The sequence below is a fragment of the Pogona vitticeps genome, chromosome 4 (assembly GCF_051106095.1).
Source record: "Pogona vitticeps strain Pit_001003342236 chromosome 4, PviZW2.1, whole genome shotgun sequence".
NCBI lineage: Eukaryota > Metazoa > Chordata > Lepidosauria > Squamata > Agamidae > Pogona > Pogona vitticeps.
Genome location: NC_135786.1, coordinates 93,994,296 through 94,015,823, shown reverse-complemented (window position 1 = coordinate 94,015,823; position 21,528 = coordinate 93,994,296). Strand labels below are relative to the sequence as shown.

Below are 21,528 nucleotides of genomic sequence, written 5' to 3'. Positions count from 1 at the left end.
ATGGATCTGTGGAACCCTCAGACACAGTGCCTGGAGATACAGCACTAGACACGCATAACATTAGTTCAAAACAACTCTTTAACCACCCCAGCAAAATAAACCATATTGTGTTTCTGTAGTGAAAGGGTACAATAAATATAAACATGAAAATCAACATCACAAAGCTTAGCTACCTAAGTCATCCCCCCCCCGTGCCATTTGTATCATGCTAGTCCTCCTGACAGCATGAGGTAAAAGTTCTTCCACCTATTCATCTCACCTTAAGTCGGGTACAAAACAACAAAACAACACAGAGTATCCAACAAGGCAGAGGAAAACGTATTGAATGAAGCTACAAAAGTGTGACGGGAATGATGGAACATACAGAGATGTTATGTATGGCAAGCGGTTGTGGGGTAAGGGCTGGTGGTTAATAGGAAAAGATGTCAAAAAAATTGAAACATAATAATAGTGCAATTTATCCTTGCTAAACGTACTGCAGTGCGCTATAATTAAATATGAAAACCTAAATTTATCTCTGTGTTCGGCTGTCATTAATTTAACAGGGAATGCACATGTTGTAATCTAATGGCTCATTCCATCCCCACCCCCACCCCCATGTGCAGCATATTAAAATGTATATTAGCCTCAAGGTGCATAAACACAAAATAATAGGCCAAAGGTTTTGGCATGTGGAGGGGACGAAATCCATGCTCAAAGGCCGTCAAGTAGCTGGTGATGCAGGGAAGCCACTCACTTAGCCTCATTAAGCCAAAGCTCTCTTTTGCTTGTCTTTTGTTCTGCATGACAGCAGCCTCTTTGTTGTATAATAATTCATTCCAAGTTTGTTCCCAGCTACCGAAACTGGTGAACTGTGGCCATTTTAATGAGAAGTATTGGTGGTATGCATAATCTGGAAGCCACGTGGACCAGGCAATCACAGAGCACTGCAGCCAGCAAAATGAGACACTGTCGAAATCACAGATTTGTCAAGTTGTTTTTGGACAGGATATTATAATAAGCACTAAAATATGCATCCTATTACTTTGCATCTGCCACTCAAAGATCACTGTAATGAATGCATGCTGCAGGGTATGACCAGGCCGTTGTTGTAAGTAAAACAAACTGGAGAGTACAAAAAAGAAATATGTATTTTTGGCAGCGCTTGACTTATTTTTAAATCCTTTTGCATCAGGAGCTGGATTTTTCTGGCACAGTGTCCAATGCCGGCAGCAAATGCACTCAGACTTTCAGAGCTAAAGAGTTAACCGGAATATATTTCTGATAAATATTTCAGGGCTCTGTTTGTTAGCTAGAAAAGAACAACACAAGGCCTTAAACTTGTGCAAACAAGAAATGTAACATGCAGCATATTACAAAGAGACACAGAGATTAAATCATTTATACTTATCCCACAATCACCTTAGAATACCTAGCTGAAGGAGTTTCCATTCCAAATTGCTTAGCTGTCACCAAAATAAGAGTTTACAACAATCCACAGCCTCTGTAAAGATCCTAGTTAGGGAAAGTTCACAATAGCCTAGATATACAGGTTCCAGGTAGCCCAGTTACATGGGTTAGGACTAGGGAGGGAGAATTTCTGGCCCTCCAGATGTTTTTGACTATGGCTATGCTGGGAACTAAAGTCCAAAACACCTGGAGACCAAAGGGTCCCCACCTCTTAGATATGCTTATCCCTGCCATATGTAGAACAGGTAGAAAGGACATCCAATGAGAATATTTTCATATGGATCAAACATCCCTATGATTAAGTATTTGATCTGCCCCAGCAAAGAGATTGATGTTTCAGATATTTCTGAAATGGATGTACTCAAGCATGATGTTATAGTAAGTGGAAAATGTGTTTTGAGACTCAGGGACTCTGCATCACATGGAGCCTGAATACCATCAACCATTTTACCAAGTGGTCTGGTTCAAAATGGCTGTATTATTGCTCAAATGTCATGGAAGTTGCCTGAATTTCATTTTCTTCTTTGCTTAAATTGAGCAATATCCCACCCAATCAACTTATCACTACAGTTGCATCATCATCATCACAGAATTCCAGAGCTGGAAGGTATTTATTTATTTATCTGATTTCTATCCCACCCATCTAGATCAAAGGTCTACTCTGGGCGGTTTACAAATTTTAAAAACAATAAAACCAAAAACATATATTACAGATCCAAGGTGGTAAAAGTATAAGAAATTAAGATATGGCAGGAGGGAAAGCCTGCCCAAATAGCCAGGTTTTAAGTTTGTTCCTGAAAGGGTACTCTGTGGATCATTTGAGTCCAGCCCCTGTCAAAGAGACAAAGTGGGGACAAAAACTGAATACAAGCATCTTACCATTTTGCTATCTGCTTATAATTAATTATTTCGTAAACATTTGCAATATATTTATAATAAATATATATATATCTGTGATTTGCTCTGAATCTCTCTCACTCAGTCACTAACTCACTCTTACTGTCTCTCTCTCACACACAATAAGTAATGAATACTTATGAATAACACATGTGTAATGAAGCCATTGCTCTTCTAAAAACTTAACTGAAATGTTGGGTGGCCCCACTATTTACGAACAGAGATGGGCAGGGTATGAGTAGTGCAACCTTCCTGCTTTCCACTCACCCTCTCACACGGCTGCTTCTCGTTGCACACTTACTAGAACTTGGGATAGTTACATTTTTTGAATGCTCTTCCCAGAATCTCTTAGTTAGCAGGGAATGTAGCATTTCCATGCTCTGGCCAAAACACACACTTGAAAATCTGAAGTTGGGAAGTGTGGCGTCCACCCTCGTGCCCCTTTGCTTGACCTTCAAGCCTCAGAGAACACAAAGGCAAACACTCTCTTCTTTTACACTTGCTGCCACCAGGTGATCTCTAAATCACCATTACTTTAGAAAGATTCAGGTCCACACTTCAAGTTCTTTTAAATAAAACTTTGGTTTATTGATTAAAGAGATTCATAAATATCTTCAGTAGCTAATCACATCTAAATTTCCCAAACTACACACTCTATTACTCTGTCTGTCTTTTCTCTCCTGCCTGACTCTTACATTTCTCTCACTAACTCCCTGACTGACTCAGGCTCCACCTCTTATAGCATCTCTCTCAGCTCCGCCTCTAAGCAACTAGGGGACATACTTTCAGGAGGAACAACTGGCAAGTAAAGGGTAAGGTGCTCCCCACAATTTTTTCACTGAGAGATACAGTTGTCCTTCCTTCCTTCCTTCCTTCCTTCCTTCCTTCCTTCCTTCCTTCCTTCCTTCCTTCCTTCCTTCCAAGTGTCATTGCACATAATGTGTGGCTTGCCCTTCAACATTCTATTTATTTATTTATTTATTTAGCTCAAGCTGCACTGCTCAAAATCAATAAAGCAGCAAGGATGCTTACTTCAATTTTAAAGGCAAAAGAACAATAATAGAACCAAACCAGCCCTCTGGCACAAAGTGATAGGTGGTAAGAACATCTCTGGCATGCAGAGCTGGATTTTTCAGTTCTCTCAAAAATGATAAACTCTTCGAAAGTTTACACTATACAGTGGTGCCTCACATGACGACGTTAATTCGTTCCGCAAAAATCGCTGTCGAACGAAAACGTCGTCATGCAATTTTAAAAAGCCCACAGAAACGCATTAAAACCCAATTAATGCGTTCCTATGGGCTTAAAACTCACCGTCCAGTGAAGATTCTCCATAACGCGCCCATTTTCACTGCCCGTGCAGCGAGGAATCCATGCCAGAAAACAGTGGGTGGCCATGTTTTTCACATGGCGGCCATTTTGAAACCGCCGATCAGCTGGCCGAAAATCGTCGCTTTGCGTTGATCGGTTACTGAAACAGGGAACCGATCATCGCAAAGCGAAATTCCCCCATAGGGAACATCGTTTTGCGATCGCTTTTGCAATCGCAAAATCTTCAACGTAATGCGATTTCGTTGTCAAATGGAGCACTCGTAAAGCGAGGCATCATTGTACATTTGATTTGACGACCCAAGGTATTCTCCCCATCATTAATTGACAAAAATACAGTAAAAAGTCTAGTATAGAAATTAATATATCCCACATCATTTTAAAAAAAGCTTTGACTTCTGTATCTTGATTAATATTTGCAACACTTAGATCAGTTTGAAGCACTATGCAATTAATTGAAAACATTCATACTGTAAGCCTAAACTAATACCATGCCTATATTCATTTCTGACTGTTTTATAATTAATACCTGCCAGTGGGATGGGGTGGGAGGTCAAAAAGATAATCACAGTCTACCTGATATTCATGCTCTGTGTCAGATGAGATTACTTAAAAAGCTTGTTCACATGGCCATTTTGGTTACCAACAACTGACAAAAGTCCATTGTTTGGATATAATTTCAGAAGCTCAGAGAAAGATCAAACAGTGAAAGATCCCTGCAGGAAACAAGCCCTATTCAGGTGTTACTCATCTCAGTCCTGTGAACACACTTAAGTGGGGAGTGCTTACCCCTGCCACTCCAGCATCATATTCTTCATGGTTACAGTACTGCGTCTGAAAAGGAGGTTACAGTACTGGGTCTGAAAAGGAGAAGAGTGTGTAGATTCTGCAGATGACCAAGAATGTCCAGTGCTACCAGAATCTAAACACAAGCAGGAATCTCTCTTTTTCAGACCCAGCATTATAACTTTGAAGAATGTAGTGATAGAGGGGTTAGGGGTTGGTCCTCCCTTCCAACCATGTCATTGTTCCAGGGTGGGTAATGCCTGAATATGGCTATTGACAGCATCAGATAACAACTACACATAATCAAATGTAGGAAAAATATTTTTTTCTATACAAACTGTGAAACTACATATCCACCCATGCTTTTTTTCATGCTGTTTTCTTCTGTTAGGATTTTGTTTTTCAAAAGAAATTGGGTTCCTTCCTGCAATTTCAAGACAGTCTTCAAGAGAGGGTGGGGACAACTACAAAAATTGCTCTGTTTCTTATAGCTACCTGATTCTTTGACGGGCAGCTCCACAGTGTGTGAGTTAAGCATATGATCTAGGGCTTGCTCTACTCTCTAGTTGTCATGGCCTACCAACCGGTCAAGGACTTCTGTCTTATGATGCTTTTCATGCACACAGTCAAATGGGGAGATAGACAGAGAAAGATTAGTAAGAAGGGATTGTGACAGAGCTAAGGAAATGTGGTAACGTCTGAGCTCAGAGGCAATTCAGAATAGGGCAATTATCTTGAAAATAGGGCAGCTCAACAGTTTACTCATGTCTCTGGGGTAGAGCAGAGTCTGTTTTCTTGGCCACTAGCCAGACCAACTTGTATTCTCCCTATTCGTATCTGGCCTCTTTTATGAACTCTTATTCATCCTATGTCCTATAAGAGATCTTATTATTGAAGGCTTTCACGGCTGGGATCTGATGGTCGTTGTAGGTTTTTAGGGCTGTTTGGCCATCTTCTGGAGGTTTTTCTTCCTAATGTTTCACCAGTCTCTGAGGCCGGCATCTTCAGAGGACAGGAATTCCAACAACTATCTTATTATCCCTTGTCTGCGAGTCATCTACTACAAATAGGGCTTTCTTCGCAGTTGCCCCAACTTCGTGAAACCATTTTCTGGGGGAGCTTTGCCTATGGATATTCAGGAGGCAACTAAAAACATGGCTTTTCAGGGTGGCTTTTCACATTGACTCTAGCTGTCCACAATTTTGTTGTTCTATAGTTTGTGTCATCTAGTGTTTTTTTGGTTAAATAGTTTTCATTTCAATTTGTTTTGGTTTGTTTCTTATTGTAAACCACCCAGATTATTGCTTTGGCACTAGTGGGGAGTGGTATGCAAGTTAAAGAAAGAAAGAAAGAAAGAAAGAAAGAAAGAAAGAAAGAAAGAAAGAAAGAAAGAAAGAAAGAAAGAAAGAAAGAAAGAAAGAAAGAAAGAAAGAAAGAAAGAAAGAAATTCCACTCACCTGAAGCACAGCCTATCTCTGAAACTGCATAGCTTTCTCTGGATTTGACTTCCTCTTAATTCTGAGAAAAGAAAGTCACAATGCTGCTTGCTGGGAATTGTAGTTATTTGGGAGATGCCCTCTATAGAGTCTAATAGGCAGCAAGAATAGACTTCTAGGAATCTTCATAGCAACCCCCCCCCCAATAACAACAGGGATCCAAGAGCAAAGAAGGTAATGCAGCCTTGGAGGTAGTCCCTGTTCCAGGTGAGAGGGGCATCCTTAGAGAATTCTAGGAGTCTAAAAGAAAAAAGCCTACCTGTGGCCCCATACAGGCTTCTGTTGCAGGGTGGTACAGCGAGGAATCAACCTCCTGACCCCTTCCAGCTCACTAAGCCAGCCAGCCAGTTAACAAGGTTTATGGGGAAGATCGAGGAGGGACACAAGATAACATATATTTCATCAAGCCATATTTTGATAGCAAACCTGTAGGCTATTCTGCAGAGTTTCTAAAACCCTCCTTACCATCTCTTTCTACTAGACTGTCAGCACCTTATAACAGTTATCACAAAGTACTTCTGGACACCAGCAAAGTCCTATCTTAATCTTATCCGTAACTGAAACATCTAAATTAGCTAGATGTACAACAGAGCAGTTGTCTACAAAGAGGAAATTAAAAAAAAAATCTCTATCAGATTTTCCAGGAGCCACAAAGCATCAAAAATAATGAAATATAAATAAAAATAAAATTCAATCCCAGTTTTTAATTTAACTCTGATACACCCTTTTCTTTTAAAGGCCAGTGTTCTAAGAAGTTTTTCAGATCAATCAGTTCATGCATGTGTAATCAGAACCTTTGACTGGAAACAGTCAAGAACTTTATAGAAGATTAAACAGACAGAAATCATTATTTTATGGTTAGGTGTAACTAATCTGTCAAGTCTCGAAACCTCAGGGTACACAGCTGTGGGTTTGAAAATTTAGTCAAAGTTTTTGTTCAGCCTTTCCTAGCAAATGACCAATGTTGCTGGGTCACATTAACAAAGAACAGAAATTTGAGTGACATCTGTTAAATGTTTCCTGTGACTGGGCGCTGGCAAAACATTCCAAATTCATAGAGAACGTGAAGCAAATCACTGGTACATTCCACTGTTGCAGTGGCATATGTACATAACAAATTCACTCCAGACCCAGATACCTGGGGGAAGGCCATCTGACATGAATGCAACATCACACACACACACACCACTTGTGTTCCCCAACACTGAGGTCTTTCTAGATTACAAGGATTCCATTCAGCCCAATTTATAACTTCTGAAATAGTTAGGACACACTTTTGAGTAAATGTTGTTAACACTAGATTAGAAAAATCATGTACATATGTGAGAATTTTAAATCGGAGATTAACATGCCAAGATACACCTGCTTTTCCACACAGGATTCTGACAGCAGTAGGTGATGAACAACATGTGGGTGTAGTACCCTTACTCCCATAAGATGAGCATGGTATTAAATCTGTTTCTACCACATTAAAAATCATTGCTCTGATTGCTGATGCCATATTGGGGCCAGGGATTGTATTGGGGTCTTGCTGGGTTACCATGCTCTCTGTGACCCAGCCATTTCCTTACCGGAGCTGGCGGACTTTGTCTCCACACCACTGTTGGAATCCCGAGGCCTCTGATCTTGGGGGATTTCAACATCCATGCGGAGGTGGAGGTTTCTGGTCCGGCTCTTGAGTTTTTGGAAACCATGGCTTCCTTGGACACGTCCCAACATGTTAATGGCCCCACCCACGTGGGTGGTCACATGCTAGACCTGGTGTTCTCCACTGGGCAGATTGAGTGTTGTCTGATCGTAACTGACCTTGTGTCAGTTCCCTTGCCATAGTCAGCTCACCACCTAATGAAATGTAACATCTCAGTGGCTCTCCCTCCCTGCAGGGAGCAAAGACCTATTTTAGTGTTCCGCCCTCGAAGGCTACTGGATCCTATAAGATTCCAGGATCCCATGAGAGGGATTCCGGCTGATCTGACTGGCACTCCTGTCGAGGATCTGGTTGATGGCTGGCTTGCTGGCTGTTGACACGATCGCTCCTAAATGTCCTCTCCATTGCAAAGTTCGGCCAGCGCCCTGGTTTAACCAGGAGCTGCGAGCTATGAAGCAAAACAGGAGAAGGCTAGAGTGCTATTGGACACAGAACTCAACAGATTATAATCAGAAAAGCTGTCAGGATCGCGACTAACCATTACCTTACTAAGGTGAGGGTTGCTAGTCGAGCTCACTTCGCTGTCCAGATAAGCAAAGTTTCAAATCAGAAAGCGGAACTTATCCATATAGTTCCCGATCTATCCGGAATTGGTCTAAGTGATGGGCATCCTACTAGTATTTCACCTGACCAATTTGCAGCATTTTTAAAATCTAAAATGGAGGCCATACGCCAGGAGCTCTCTCCTTTTTTAAATACAGTAGAGTGAGCAGAGATGTCCAGCGCTTTGCCTTGCCAGGTGAGACTTGATCTCTTTCAGCCTGTGATGCCAGATATGGTGGACAAAGAGCTTGACCGCTGTCGTGCCACCACCTCCTCCCTTGACCCTTGCCTGGCCTGGCTAATCAAAGCAGCCAGGCCTACACCAACTGAATGGGCCACAGCAATAATTAATGGGTTTTGGCGGCGGACAACATCAGCAATTATAGGCCCATCGTCAGTGTTTCTTTCCTTAGCAAACTGGTAGAGAGGGTGGTGGCTGACCAGCTCCAGGCTCTTTTGGATGAAACCAATGCCCTGGATCCATTCGAGTTGGGCTTCAGGCTGTGCCATGGTATGGAAACGGCACTGGTTGCCCTGTTTGATGACCTGCTGAGGGAGGCTGACAGGGGCAAAATGTCTTTGTTGGTCCTCCTTGATATCTTAGCCACCTTCGATACCGTCAACCACGGTATCCTCCTGGGGAGGCTCTCCGAGCTGGGAATTGGTGGTCTGGCACTTGCCTGACTCTGTTCCTTCTTGGAGGACTGTCCTCAGAGAGTACAGCTTGGGGAGAGTGTTTTGGCCCCGTGGAGCCTCAATTGTGGGGTTCTGCAGGGCTTGATTACCTCCCGAATACTGTTTAATATCTACATGAGGCCACTGCGTGGGGTCATCAGGGAGTGTGGGGCTTCATGCCATCAGTATGCTGATGACACTCAGCTCTACATCAGCTTTTCTCCAACCACAGTGGATGCTGTTCCATCCCTTCAGCGCTACCTGGAGGCTGTACTGCAATGGATGCAGGAAAATGGACTGAGGCTGAACCCGGATAAGACAGAGGTCCTGAGGGTGGGTGGCCCCTCCCTTGGTGGTTTGGGAAACTCCCTCTCCTTTGGAGGAGTGACTCTCACTGTGAAGAGTGAGGTTTGCAGCTTGGGGTCCATCTGAACAGTCTGCCCTCAGAGATCTGTCTGGCTCCCTCGCTGGGTGTTTTTAAGAGGCAACTTAAGACCTGGCTCTTTAGGCAGGCTTTCCCTCCTGTCATCACTTGATTACAGTGGTGCCTCGCTTAACGAGTGCCTCGCTCAACGATGAATTCACATAACGATGGCCTTTGCTGGAAATTTTGCCACCTCACCTAACGATGTTTCCTATGGGGGATTTTCGCATAACGATGTTTGGGACCTTGCTTCACTTAACAATGACAGTTTTAGGTCCCCTGTTTCGCTTAACGTTTTTTTTTTGACAGCCCTGTTTTTGCTATTTTAAAAATATTATAAAATGTTTAAAAAATGTTTAAAATGCTTGGAATTGTTAGTGCACCTAATAAAACCTTCGTTAAAGTAATTTGGCTTCGTTCTGAGTCTTTTTGAATTTTTGGTGATTTTTTTTCACCATTGAAATGTATTGAATAGGCTCCTTTTGGAATGGATTAACCGGTTTTCAATGCATTCCTATGGGAAATGGTGTTTCGCTTAACGATGTTTTCACATAACAATGTTTTTAATGGAACCAATTAACATCGTTATGCGAGGCACCACTGTATTTTTATTTTTCCCCATCTTGAACCATATTACTATTGTTGCTTTTCATTTTATTATACTGTTTTTATTTCATTTTTATTGTTAGCCACCCAGAGTAGACTTGTGCCTAGATGGGCGGGGTATGTATGTATGTATGTATGTATGTATGTATGTATGTATGTATGTATGTATGTATGTATGTATGTATGTATGTATGTATGTATGTATGTATGTATGTATGTATGTATGTATAAATAAATAAATAAATAAATAAATAAATAAATAAATAAATAAATAAAGTTGGCCAGTTTTTGCTAAGACTTTGGACATGACATCTGGGGTCTTACTAGCCCATCACCGGGGTCAAACTTTAAGTTACCTCCCTCCCTCCCTCCCTCCCTTCCTCCCTTCCTTCCTTCCTTCCTTCCTTCCTTCCTTCCTTCCTTCCTTCCTTCCTTCCTTCCTTCCTTCCTTCCTTCCTTCCTTCCTTCCTAAATAATTCTCTAGCCCTTCTAGAATTGGAGAGATAAGATAAAATGTGCAGTCACTGTTCAGGCTAATTGTTTTCCATGGCACAGTTGTTAAAACTAATGTACTGCAGCCAAAACTCTGCTCACAACCTGAGGTTCAGTTCCAGGTAGCTGGCTCAAGGTTCATTCAGTCTTCCATCCTTCAAAGGTTGGTAAATTGAGTACCCAGCTCTTGGGTGTGTGTGGAATGTGTAGCCTGCATATTTAAGTTGTAAACTATTCAGAGAGCTTTGCTTTGGCCTTGACATCTCAGTAGTGAATGACTAAACCCCTCCTCAATTTAACAGGATTTCTGAGCTATGTAAATCAAAGATATAGGATTGCTATACTTGTGGCACCATTTGGTCTTTACAGAAAGGGCTCTCAGATGAGCATATAGCTCAGTGTTTGGTTTTCTTTTGGTGTGATTTGGTTTGCTCTATTTTCCAGGGGGCCCATGTATGTTAAGTAAGAGTGATCCATCCCACTCCTTTTGTGAGCTGTTCTGCTCCTTTCTGGCACAGCAATATGGCTGCAATTTATTTTGTGTGATTGGGATTGCTCCTAATTTTCCCAGCCTTCTCACTGGTGACAAACGTAGGTTGTGATAGTAGAGAAGCCCTCCTTTATATTTTTTTACTTTTTTCACAATTTATAAAACATAATGCTATATCTACATAATGTGGAAAATCCATACTATTTGGAGTATATGAAAATTTAAATATCATGCAAATAAGGTTGGCCATTAATAACAACAACAATAATCCACCTGCTTGGATTAAGAACACTGGTATGTGGTAAACTAGCCAGTAAACCATTATATTTTATACTATCTCTACTAATATTTTTATACTACAAGTACTGTACCTATTAATGCTGGAGCTTCAATTATTTTGAATATAAGCTCACATGGCAGATGAAATGAACAGGTTGCTTACCTGTAACTCAAGTTTTTTGAGTGGCCATCTGAATTCACACATATGTTTCTTTTTGCACCTGTGCAAATGTCCCTGGAACCTTTTAGAGCTGAAGGAAAGTGTTAAGACACACCCTCCCCACCACGCATATTCCCCACCTTGTATTTAGTCTTCCATCCCCTAGTCCACTACTGATATAGAAACAGGAGCTGCGTGGCAGATTGAGGGGAGGATGGATGGGTTACGTGAATTCACAGATGACCATTCAAAGAACTACAGTAACAGAGAAACAACCAGTCTTTCTCCTTCATGGTCTCTGTGAACCACACATATAGGTGACTGGCAAGCTCGCTTACCAGCTGGTGGGATGTCACACCAACAGAGGATGCAGATCCAGCTAGCCCTGACATCTCGCCTATAATGTTTGATGATCATTGAAGGCTGTGACCGAGCTGGAGTTGTACTCCTTAAAGAAGTGCCATTGACACAGCAACTTCTCTGAGAGAGTGCACCTTTAAAGAACTGGGTAATAGCTTTTTTGCTAGGTGATAATATAATGTGAGCCTGCCAACTATCCATTTAGACAATCTCTGAGATGCAATATGTTCACCCTTCTTTGATCCTTGGTAAGTAACAAAGAGTTTGGTAGATTTTCAGAAGTCTCTCATTTTGGAGATGTAAAAGGCTAATGCCCTGCAGACATCCAGAGTGTGAAGTGACTTTTCCAGCTACAAAGCAGGTGATGGAAAAAAGTGTGTGTGTGTGTGTGTGTGTGTGTGTGTGTGTGTGTGTGTGTGTGTGTGTGTGTGTGTGTGTGTGTGTGTGTGTGTGTGTGTGTGTGTGTGTGTGTGTGTGTGTGTGTGTGTTCCGTGCTGTCTAGTCAAAATCAACTTATTGTGACCCAAAAAGAGTTTTCAAACTAAGTGAGGGATTTAAGGAGTGATTTTGTCTGTTTCACTCCCACAGTGAGTTTCCATGGCCAAGTGAGGATTTGAACCCTGTTCTCTGGATTTCTAGTCCATCACTCTGTCGACTACACCACACTGGGAATTGACTGGAAAAAAAAAAACACCCTAGGAAGCACCAAAGGCTGATTTAGGTGAAAATCAAAGACCGCTTTGGGTATGAAAGAAAAATTGGAGAACAGTGACACTTTGTCCTTATGAAACTTTCGGGTCACATGTGCTATGACTAATGCATTCAGTTTGGATTTGTTTGTCAACTCCAGAAGCTTGCCTATCCTGTCCTGAGATAGATAAGCTAGATAGAGAATGCTTTGACATATGGAATTCTGTATGACTCTTATATATTATATTTTTGATCTGGTCTCAAATATGACTTTTCTAAGTTGACAACGAGGCCAACATCTGATAAGAGACATAGGCTGAAAGCTATCTCTTTCTTCACCTAGCTCACTGAGTCTTCAACAATTAACCAATCACCTGTATATGGAAATATGATTATGCCATGTATTCTGAGAAATGCATTGACTGATGCCATACACTTCATAAATACTCTGGGTGCTGTTGATTGACCAAAATGGAACACTTGGATTTGTACATCTTGTCATCCATGGCGAAGCACAGGAAATGTGAATGGTCCAAACAAATAGTAATATGGAAGTAAATGTCCTTTAGATCTATCAAAGCAAACCAGTCTCCTTTTTTGAGAAATGGCAAAGTTGTCTCTAGCATCACCATCCTTAATCTCTTCATCTTTATGTATGAGTTTACACTGTCCTTTTTTGAGACAGTAAAGTAACAAGAATAGAAACCATCATCCTGGGACTTGAGGGGGATCCTCTACATAGCATCTTTCTGGGGAAGTGTGGCTATCTCCTCATGCAGAACTTGAGATGGTGCTGTAGCTCTGAAGTGGCCTATTGTAGGGAGGGATGTAAACTCTAAGATATAGACCTGCTAGACTATGGCCAAGATTCAGTCGTTCTTGGTGACAGTGTGCCAGGTGTTGATATATGGTACTAGGACAGTAATGTTGTTTTGATGGAAAGATGGAAGGCTGTGGATCTTGGCATGTGCAAAGTCAAAGCTGCTGGTTGGATTTTTTATCAGAATGTTTTGAGATATTGGTGGACCTGTATTGGATTTCTGCACAGGCTGCCTGAAGTATTGAAAAGAGGTTGCAGCTGAATGCTTTTGTCTGTCAGAAGAGTATCTGGTGGAATATGAAAGCTAAGTGCCTCTCCAGTGGGGTGAGTAAGATTTCTGATGGGATTGTGATGAAAAAACCATGGATTTTGCTGTATTCCTTTTCTTGTAGAAATTGTCCATTATATCATCTGTTCTCTCATTAAAGAGCCTGTCACCATGAAAAGGTAATTCTATGCAATCATTCTATGCATGATTGTGAAGAAACCTACCGATCTCAACCACGGATAATATCCAAGTTCTACTGCTGCACAGTCTATGACATGATGGGCTGTGTGCCCTCAGTTGCAAGGGCCATGGGGTCTTGTTGGAAATTGAGAGCCAATACCCCATTGTCCTCAGCCAGATTGTTTAGGAGAGGCTGGAATTTATCAAGGATGAGATGCTTGGTAGATCATGACCCTGATTCCTTCCTGATTCTTTCTCTTGATCATGCCCGTTTCCCATCCCTCTCTGTTATTTGGGGCTGTCTTGTGGTGACCCTTGACTCTGGTCTGTGATGTCTCAACAATTTAGGCTAAGGATTTTTGAGAAGGAAGGTTGCTTCCTTGTTACATATTTTGCAGAGATTTTCTACTTGCCTCAGTGTTGGGGGCAAAGCAGATGGCTTCTGCTACAATTCTTTAACCAGCTCCAGGAGGGAAGAAAGCAGACGAATGTGAACACAGGAGAAGAGCTTTTGTTGATTTGACCTGATCTCGGTGGATGTGGCTGCTGGATTTCCATACAAAGAACTAGATCTGAGTAGGAAGGGAAGTCTTCAGAGGGGGAGGGGATAGTTATTCCCCACACCTGACTCTGGAGTTGTCACCAGCATGGATGATGAGTCATCAGAGAAGTCCTTGTCAGAAACAGAATCGTCAGAGTGGAAACTGTTAATAATAATGTCTTTATCACCTTTTGCAAGGATCAAAAGGCTGATATGGTAAGTACCTAAGTACTGTAGTTTTGTGTTTCTTTATGGAGGATTCTTGAAGTCATGCTCCATCAGAACCAAGAGTGCAATGCTGGTGTTTAGTGTTTGCTGCTTTATTCAGTTCAGTTAGAATAGAAAAATCCTTGTTTGGAACAGATGACTGGTGCCGAGATCCTTAGCTCAAGTATGCTTGGCCAACTGAGAAGACTGAAGCTCTCCCTCTGCTCTGCCTGAGATTGGTTGTGGCATTGGGAACCTCAATGCCAAGGAAGAAGCTGAGGCAAAGCATGCCTGTGATCCATCAAAACTGATGACTTTGATATCAAGGAGGCTTCATGTTTAGTCTTTGTTGCTGCTGATTTGGCCTGGTGAGACCTGCAATGGTGCTTGGTTATAGATACCTGTAGTGGGGTTTTGGAAATGGACTGAGATGGAGAATACTCAGTGTGATGAGATGTCTGCAGATATCCCTATAATTTCGGCGATCCCACAGTGGAGACTGAGCCGGAGCAGCCAACATGGAGAGGCCAATGCTAATGCCATAGAGGCAATTTTGAAGCCAGGCATGAGCAATTGGCATGATGTCTCTTTCAGTGTGACGGTTTTGAAATTGAGCAGGAGTGATTATCACAACAGGACTGCTTTGGCTTATGCGATCTTGGAACTGAAGTTGGTGATTTAGAAACCAAGGCTGTGCAAGAGTTCTTTGATTCAGGTGACCATGCTCATGATACCTTTTGACCTTGTGCTCAGTGGCTGCAAGGAACCAGTATGGGAGAGAGCAGGGGAAAGAGTCAAAATGGGCCAACAGTGTTGTCACCCCTGCATCAATTGGTGTTGGGTATAGGGTGGCAGGAAGGGATACCAGTTCACGTTTCTTCCATTCCCATCCATTAAACATTTTAGTGTTTGCAACTGATTGTCTTCAAAACAAAGTCAGAGTACTGAACTATTGTTCAAGATCTTTTGCTCTTCCACTTTTTCTTAACTTCTGATATAACCATCTGTCTTTGAATTGTGGGATTCTTACCCCCACCCCCACCCCATGACATTCTTTTATGAGATCAGTTTCAAATTATGATTCCTGTGGATTATAAATGTTATTGTTGTATTTTTTTTAAAAAAAACCAGATGTCACGTAATATAAAGAGCTAATTATCAGTATAGTGACAAGATGGGAAAATTAAAAAATTGGAATTTGTCTTTGTATTCAGAAACCTAGTGAAATAGCCTCACACAATGCGTATTTAGCATAATACAAAAGCTGAAAATCTGGAAGTCTTTAGTGCACTGTATTAATGGAATGTCAATGAAGTATATAATAATAATAATAATAATAGTCGAGCGCCATCAAGTCAATTTTGACTTTCCAGGATTTTCTATGTAAAGAATACACAGAAGTGTTTACCATTTCCTTCTTCTGGGGATGCCCTGGGACTGCGCAGCTTGCCCAAGGCTGCACAGGCTAGCTGTTCCCCTAGAAGGCACAGTGGGGAATTGAACTCCCAACCTTTGGCTCCAAAAATACTTCTGAGGAGAAAGAGTGTGGAGAGAGAAGAAAGTTGGTACTAACCTCCTGAACCTGAGGTTAGCCACACAGAAATAGTAGCTGGAACAAATACAGCTTAGTTTTAAAAATAATAATAATAATAAAAAAATCCCCTTCAGAAATACTGTATTCTCTAGAGCTTAGCGATAGGATTGTCTTTACAATCAAAAGGTAATGTTATAATTTTCAGAGCTTCACAGAGAACAAAGAAACCTTCTTTAACCTCTGACTGAAAAGAACTCCAGTATTCAGCAATGATAAGCAAAGATCTGGAGGTATCTTGATGTGCCAAATCCTATTCTTTTGTAAATCTTGGCTTTATACAACATTTTCAACCATGTTATATTAGATTTTTCAAAGGATAATCAATAGGCATGATGTATAACTGAAAGCACTGTTCAAAGCAAATCTCTTCTGCAAGCCAGAAACAAAAGCCCGGGCTTGCTGCTGAAAATCTAGTCTGAGCAGTGGGGGAAGCAAAAGCCGCCGGGGAGCAAATTAAAAAGCTGGTTCTAACCATGGCTCTCCTCTCTATGAAAGCAAAAGTCACCCTGAGCTGCTGTAACTTATTCCAGCTGGCAAGGGTCCCCAAGGAATCCTATTGCAAATTGGGAATGCTTAAGCATGGCAGCTACGTGGAGAGAATACCTACATGGCTATAGAGGACTGGATTTTGGGTTCTCAGCACTACCAGATGAGCGAATGGGAGGTGGAGATCCTTTCTGGGGTCAGATGCAACATTTAAATCATAAGGATATCACCCAAACTTTAAATCTGTTTAATTGGTATGACATTTTCAAAGACATTAATAAACTGACTAATAGGGAAACTGCAAAGAAATAAGGACCTGCCTTATACAAAGTCAAATTCGCATCTCAACTGAAGGTGAACTATGCAGCTTGAAAAGGACTAACTCTACAATATCTTGGATACTGTCTTTACTTGTATATCATACAGTGACCTTTAAGACTGATTCAAATTGCCCTCTTTAGCATGCTGTGTTCCCACTCATGGCTGCAAGGGACAACTCTTTACTTAAGAGTCTCAGAGTACCCATTTATGACTGAAATGCAGTATTATAATAACCTTAAATAACCTTAGAACTGCAGAGCTGGAAGGGACCCTATGGATAATTAAGTCCAGCCCCTGACAAGGAGGCACAGTGGAGAATTGAACTCTCAACCTCTGGTTCTACTGATGCCGTTACTAGACCATGCCCACTGAATAAGTGGAACCTGCCGAGAGGTTGACTCATCAAATCCCCATGGATTCAGTGGGCCTAGTCTAGTTGCAACATGCTGCTAGATTTCAGCCATTGTGTCTGTAGCAGCAAAATTTAATCAGCTGGTGGAATGCTGAGAGGGCAGATGGCCTGGTTCAGGCGTTTAGCTTGGAAATTCACCTGAAGTCACTTAACAGTATTTCTGTGATCGGCAGCCCTTGCTTCTCAGAGTAGTTGGATCATGGAAATGCTATAAACATGTTAGGCGGAACACAGAGGGTTACATGGACCTTTGCTCTGAACATGTGGTTTTGCCTGAATACTTGAATCGGGCTAGAATGTATACCACTTCAGACTGTATGACACAACCACAAATCCAGGCAAGTAAAATGCTACTGCAGTTGCAATATGACTGGGCAAGAACCTTTTCCCTTGCTATTTTGTTCTTTTTTAACAGGTGTTTTTTTTTTTTTGTAAAAAAAAATTCCAATGTTGACGGCAATTTGAAGAGCCCAGCCTACTCTCATCAGTCCAGGATGCTTTTGCCTCATGACGCTGCACGTGTCTTTGAAACCAAAGAAATTTCTGGAAACACTGTAAAGCTATTTTATTCAACCCGGTCATAGGCGGGAGAGAACAAGGTGGAGTTTAATCAATGTAACTGGAAACCTTCTTAATGATAGTTATCCACCCCAGTATCTTGATGTGAGGGAAACAATAAATATATTGATTTTAAAGGTATTTTTCAATGCAAATATTTTAATACTTTTAATTAGAGATGTTAGAGGCTGAATCTGCAGTCTAATACATAGAGAAAGGAGGCTCAAGCAGTGAAATATGATCCTCTCTTTTCTATGAGGAGAATCACTCTTTAATCCCATCTCTGGGGTTGTGTGTCTGCCATGTTTTCTCAATAAACCTAATCTTGTACTGTACCTGTTTTTCTCCAAGTACCTTTTGAAGACATTTTACCATCTTGACTAGATAATCCATATTTACTCCTACTGATTTCTTGCACATTTGGAAAATGTGTTATTGAGGGGGTGAGCTCTGTTACACAGACAGCAACCTGTCCTTCAGGAGAATAGAGCCAAGGCCAAAGGAAGCAGGCTAAGCACATAATACAAACAGTCTTGGAGAAGCTTTATCTAGTCCAAAATTCCATTCACAAAGAAGCCAGTGTGGCGACCATGGGAAGCCTACCAGCTGGAGATAAGTGCCGTCCATGTTTTCCAGCAAGTAATCATGATTGTCTTGTTATGTGTTCTGGGAAGACTTGTTTCTTGAAAATGGGCAAACACAGAGTACATAGTGTCCTAGGCAAAGCATAATAACTGTTTTTTTTTTAATGGCAACTGGTCCTTGACTCCTGAGATATTCTGAACAGCAGATATCAAGGGCTGAACTTGGAATATATGGCACTCTGAAACCATTTCACCCTACACTATTTGAATGTGAGATTCCCACATAAAACCCATAAGAGGTTGTGCACAAGCACCTACCTCTAGCAGGAAACACAGATAGTTCCCCTGTGCTAGAAAGGTGATGCACATGACTGTCTCTGTGAGATAGGTGTGTCTCTAATGTGCTACAAGACTTCTTTTTTATTCTGAAACAGAGTAACAGGGCAACCTCTTTGAAGAGGTTGGTCAGAATAGGCCTATGCTCCCAGCAAAAAGACTTATTCGGCTGTTTGATCATTACAACTGAACTAAAAAATAGAATGAATGTCTCAACACAGAATGCAAGTTGCTTCATGTCAAAACAGTAATGCACATTTTTCAATTCATGTGTTGCTACTAAACACCACTGTGGATGCAGAACAGCCATAACTTTATTTGCAAGAGTGCAGAAAGCCCTCAGTTTTCCCTAGACATCATTTTCTCAAATGTTGCTGCTCTTTTCCTGTAATTCACACACTCACAGAGCCTCCTCAATCACTTACTCATGGCCCCCAGTTATTCCCCTCCCATTCAGAAAGTGCAGCTTTCCTTACACACACAGCACACCCTCCTTTCCACACACCCCGAAATGTCCCACTCCTTAACTGGTTTTACTAACAGAAAACCAAAATCTGGTTCTTACATTTGGCTTGGCTTCAGAAAAGTTTAAATCTACTCAGCTTTCTGGAGTCCAGAGGAAATAAACAGATATATGTCAGCCAATCTTTTTATCTATCCCCGCCACCCCCAGATACTACCAAAAACTACATCTTCTAAAATGTGGAAGAAGAGGGGCATGGTTGGGGGAAACCAGCTCTTGTCACCTTTGGCTTTGGGTATACCCAGCAGGCTTCCCTGCCTTTCCTGTTGCGCTTTTCAAAGTGTGAGACAATCTGTGTGTTCCCAGCACCCATTTTTTTCCAGCAGCAGACCTCCAGCAGTAAATGACTTAATTGCTGCACTACTCTGTGACAGAGCACCTTTGCCCTGCCCTCTTCCTGGGTGAGCACAGAAGTAGCCGCCCTCTCATGTTTCTATGCAAATACATTGCTTTTGAAAGGGGTATCTTCCAATTATTTCTGGTCAGAAATACAAACAACAGCGATGACTGAGACAAAAAAAAGTATCTTTTGGGCATTTAAATGGAAAAGTAGTATCAACGTATTGTAAACAATAAAGGAATTTGCAATAAAGGAATTGTGAATGATGGGTGTCGTTTGGCTGTTATTCTTAAATGTTTTAAACTGGTTTAAATGGACATTAATTGTGTACTTGTTTTAATGCGACCTTTTTATTTTATATGGCTTTAATAATGGAATTGTGATTTTTAGTTGAACCTTTTTGTTGTCAATAGCTGCCTTGGGTTCCACCAGGGAAAAAGACAGAATGATCCAGCCGCTGGAGGGTCCCTGAATCTTGAACAGCAAAGCTGGCCTTGCCTTCCACCCGGGATATCGCGAGATGGATTAGTCTCACTTGATGGGAGGGGAAAGCCAGGGTATTTAAAGAGGCTTTCCTCTCTGGAACACCCTCTTCTTTTCGGGCAGACACCTGCCCTCCCTATTGCTAGTGTGACTTATTCTGGTCGCTGTTACGGGGCCAGATAGGAATTTTGGCCTTCATCCTGACTGGCCTGTGGATGGGGGAGTTTTTTGCCTATCCCATGCTAGAAGAGGATTGTGGCAATTTGGCGGATTAAAACTTCGGTCACACTGGCGGGTAGTGCGGAAAAAACAGGTACTTACAGTGTGTCCCGCTGTAATTTGAAGCAACCCAACAGTACATCCGACCGCCTGGCACTGCGGATCGTGCGATTACAGTGCCTGTGGCAGGAAGATGTGCTGGGCCACTTCCAGACTAACAACCCTCGAATAAAGGGGGATCAAGGTCTGGGAGTGTTTGTTAGCGGCCGGCCAGGTTCCTGCTATTCTTAAGACTGCTGGAGCCTGGGGGCCCGGGACTCATCCTTTCATTGATCTAGGAGTATTTAGATACTCACGTCATTTAACTGTTTCTGCACTACAGCAGGTCCCCTCCTTCTGAATGGCAATTTTGAATGGCAATTTTGAATATGAATGTATATTAATAAAGTGTGGCCCGTATTTAACCCGTATCACTGTCTCGCATTTTATTCTGGGGTTGGGAGGGCAATATAAATAAGGAAAGTTCTTTATTTCTACTTATGAAGGTAAGTGTAAACTTAGACAAGTTCTTCTTTTAAAACCCCTAAAACTATGATTTTCTATTTCACTCCAGACCAGGAGTATGCTAGCATTTGACAAAGAGAGATGGAGGTAAATTACCTTTCCTAAGAGTTCACTGATTCTGGGCACAGGTTTTCCTTTCTGATGCCTTATGGTTGGTGGACTCTGTCCATCCCACTCTTGGAGCTCCTCTATGCTCTGTAGATACAGCAAAGCCTTCAGCCCAGTGCAGTAATCCTCAATCACAGTAAAGTCTTGATTCTGTATGGCACTGCACACCTTCAATAGATATAAAACATAGTTACTGCAGGAATTTGTACTCATTGAAATCAAAAGCAGAGTTTTCAGAAACTGGATTATTAAATGGTGATAGCTGCTCTATACTTCCGGCTCCTTGAGGAATCCTCTGCCTTGCTTTAATTGTTCCGGATTTTAATGTAATTTATGTAAGGTCTGAAAAGAACAAAAGAAGAACTCAAATACCTGGAACAATTAAAATAGGTCTTTATCTGCAGCCAAAAAAAATGTACAACGTAGCGGCTCTGGAGAAATCAATCAGTATTGCTGAGTAGGCTCAGAAAAACAAAAACAACACTCCAGAATCACTCTATGCTCTTTTAGAGATTTGTATTAATTTTTTTTTTTTTTTGCAATCAGTCAAAAAACTATACATCCAGATCAATCATTTTAGTGAGAGTTCTTTGAATGTTC

At 41.5% G+C, this 21,528-nt stretch overlaps 1 protein-coding gene across 2 annotated transcripts in view; it reads right to left on the bottom strand.

Annotated features, from left to right (window-relative positions):
• DPYD (dihydropyrimidine dehydrogenase) overlaps positions 1-21,528 on the bottom strand; it is a 623,728-nt gene that overhangs the window by 53,839 nt on the left and 548,361 nt on the right. For both annotated transcript variants that reach the window (XM_020801233.3, XM_072997958.2), the window contains exon 20: positions 20,917-21,096. In XM_020801233.3, the coding sequence (XP_020656892.3) occupies positions 20,917-21,096 (180 nt within the window). The remainder of the gene's footprint in view (positions 1-20,916; positions 21,097-21,528) is intronic.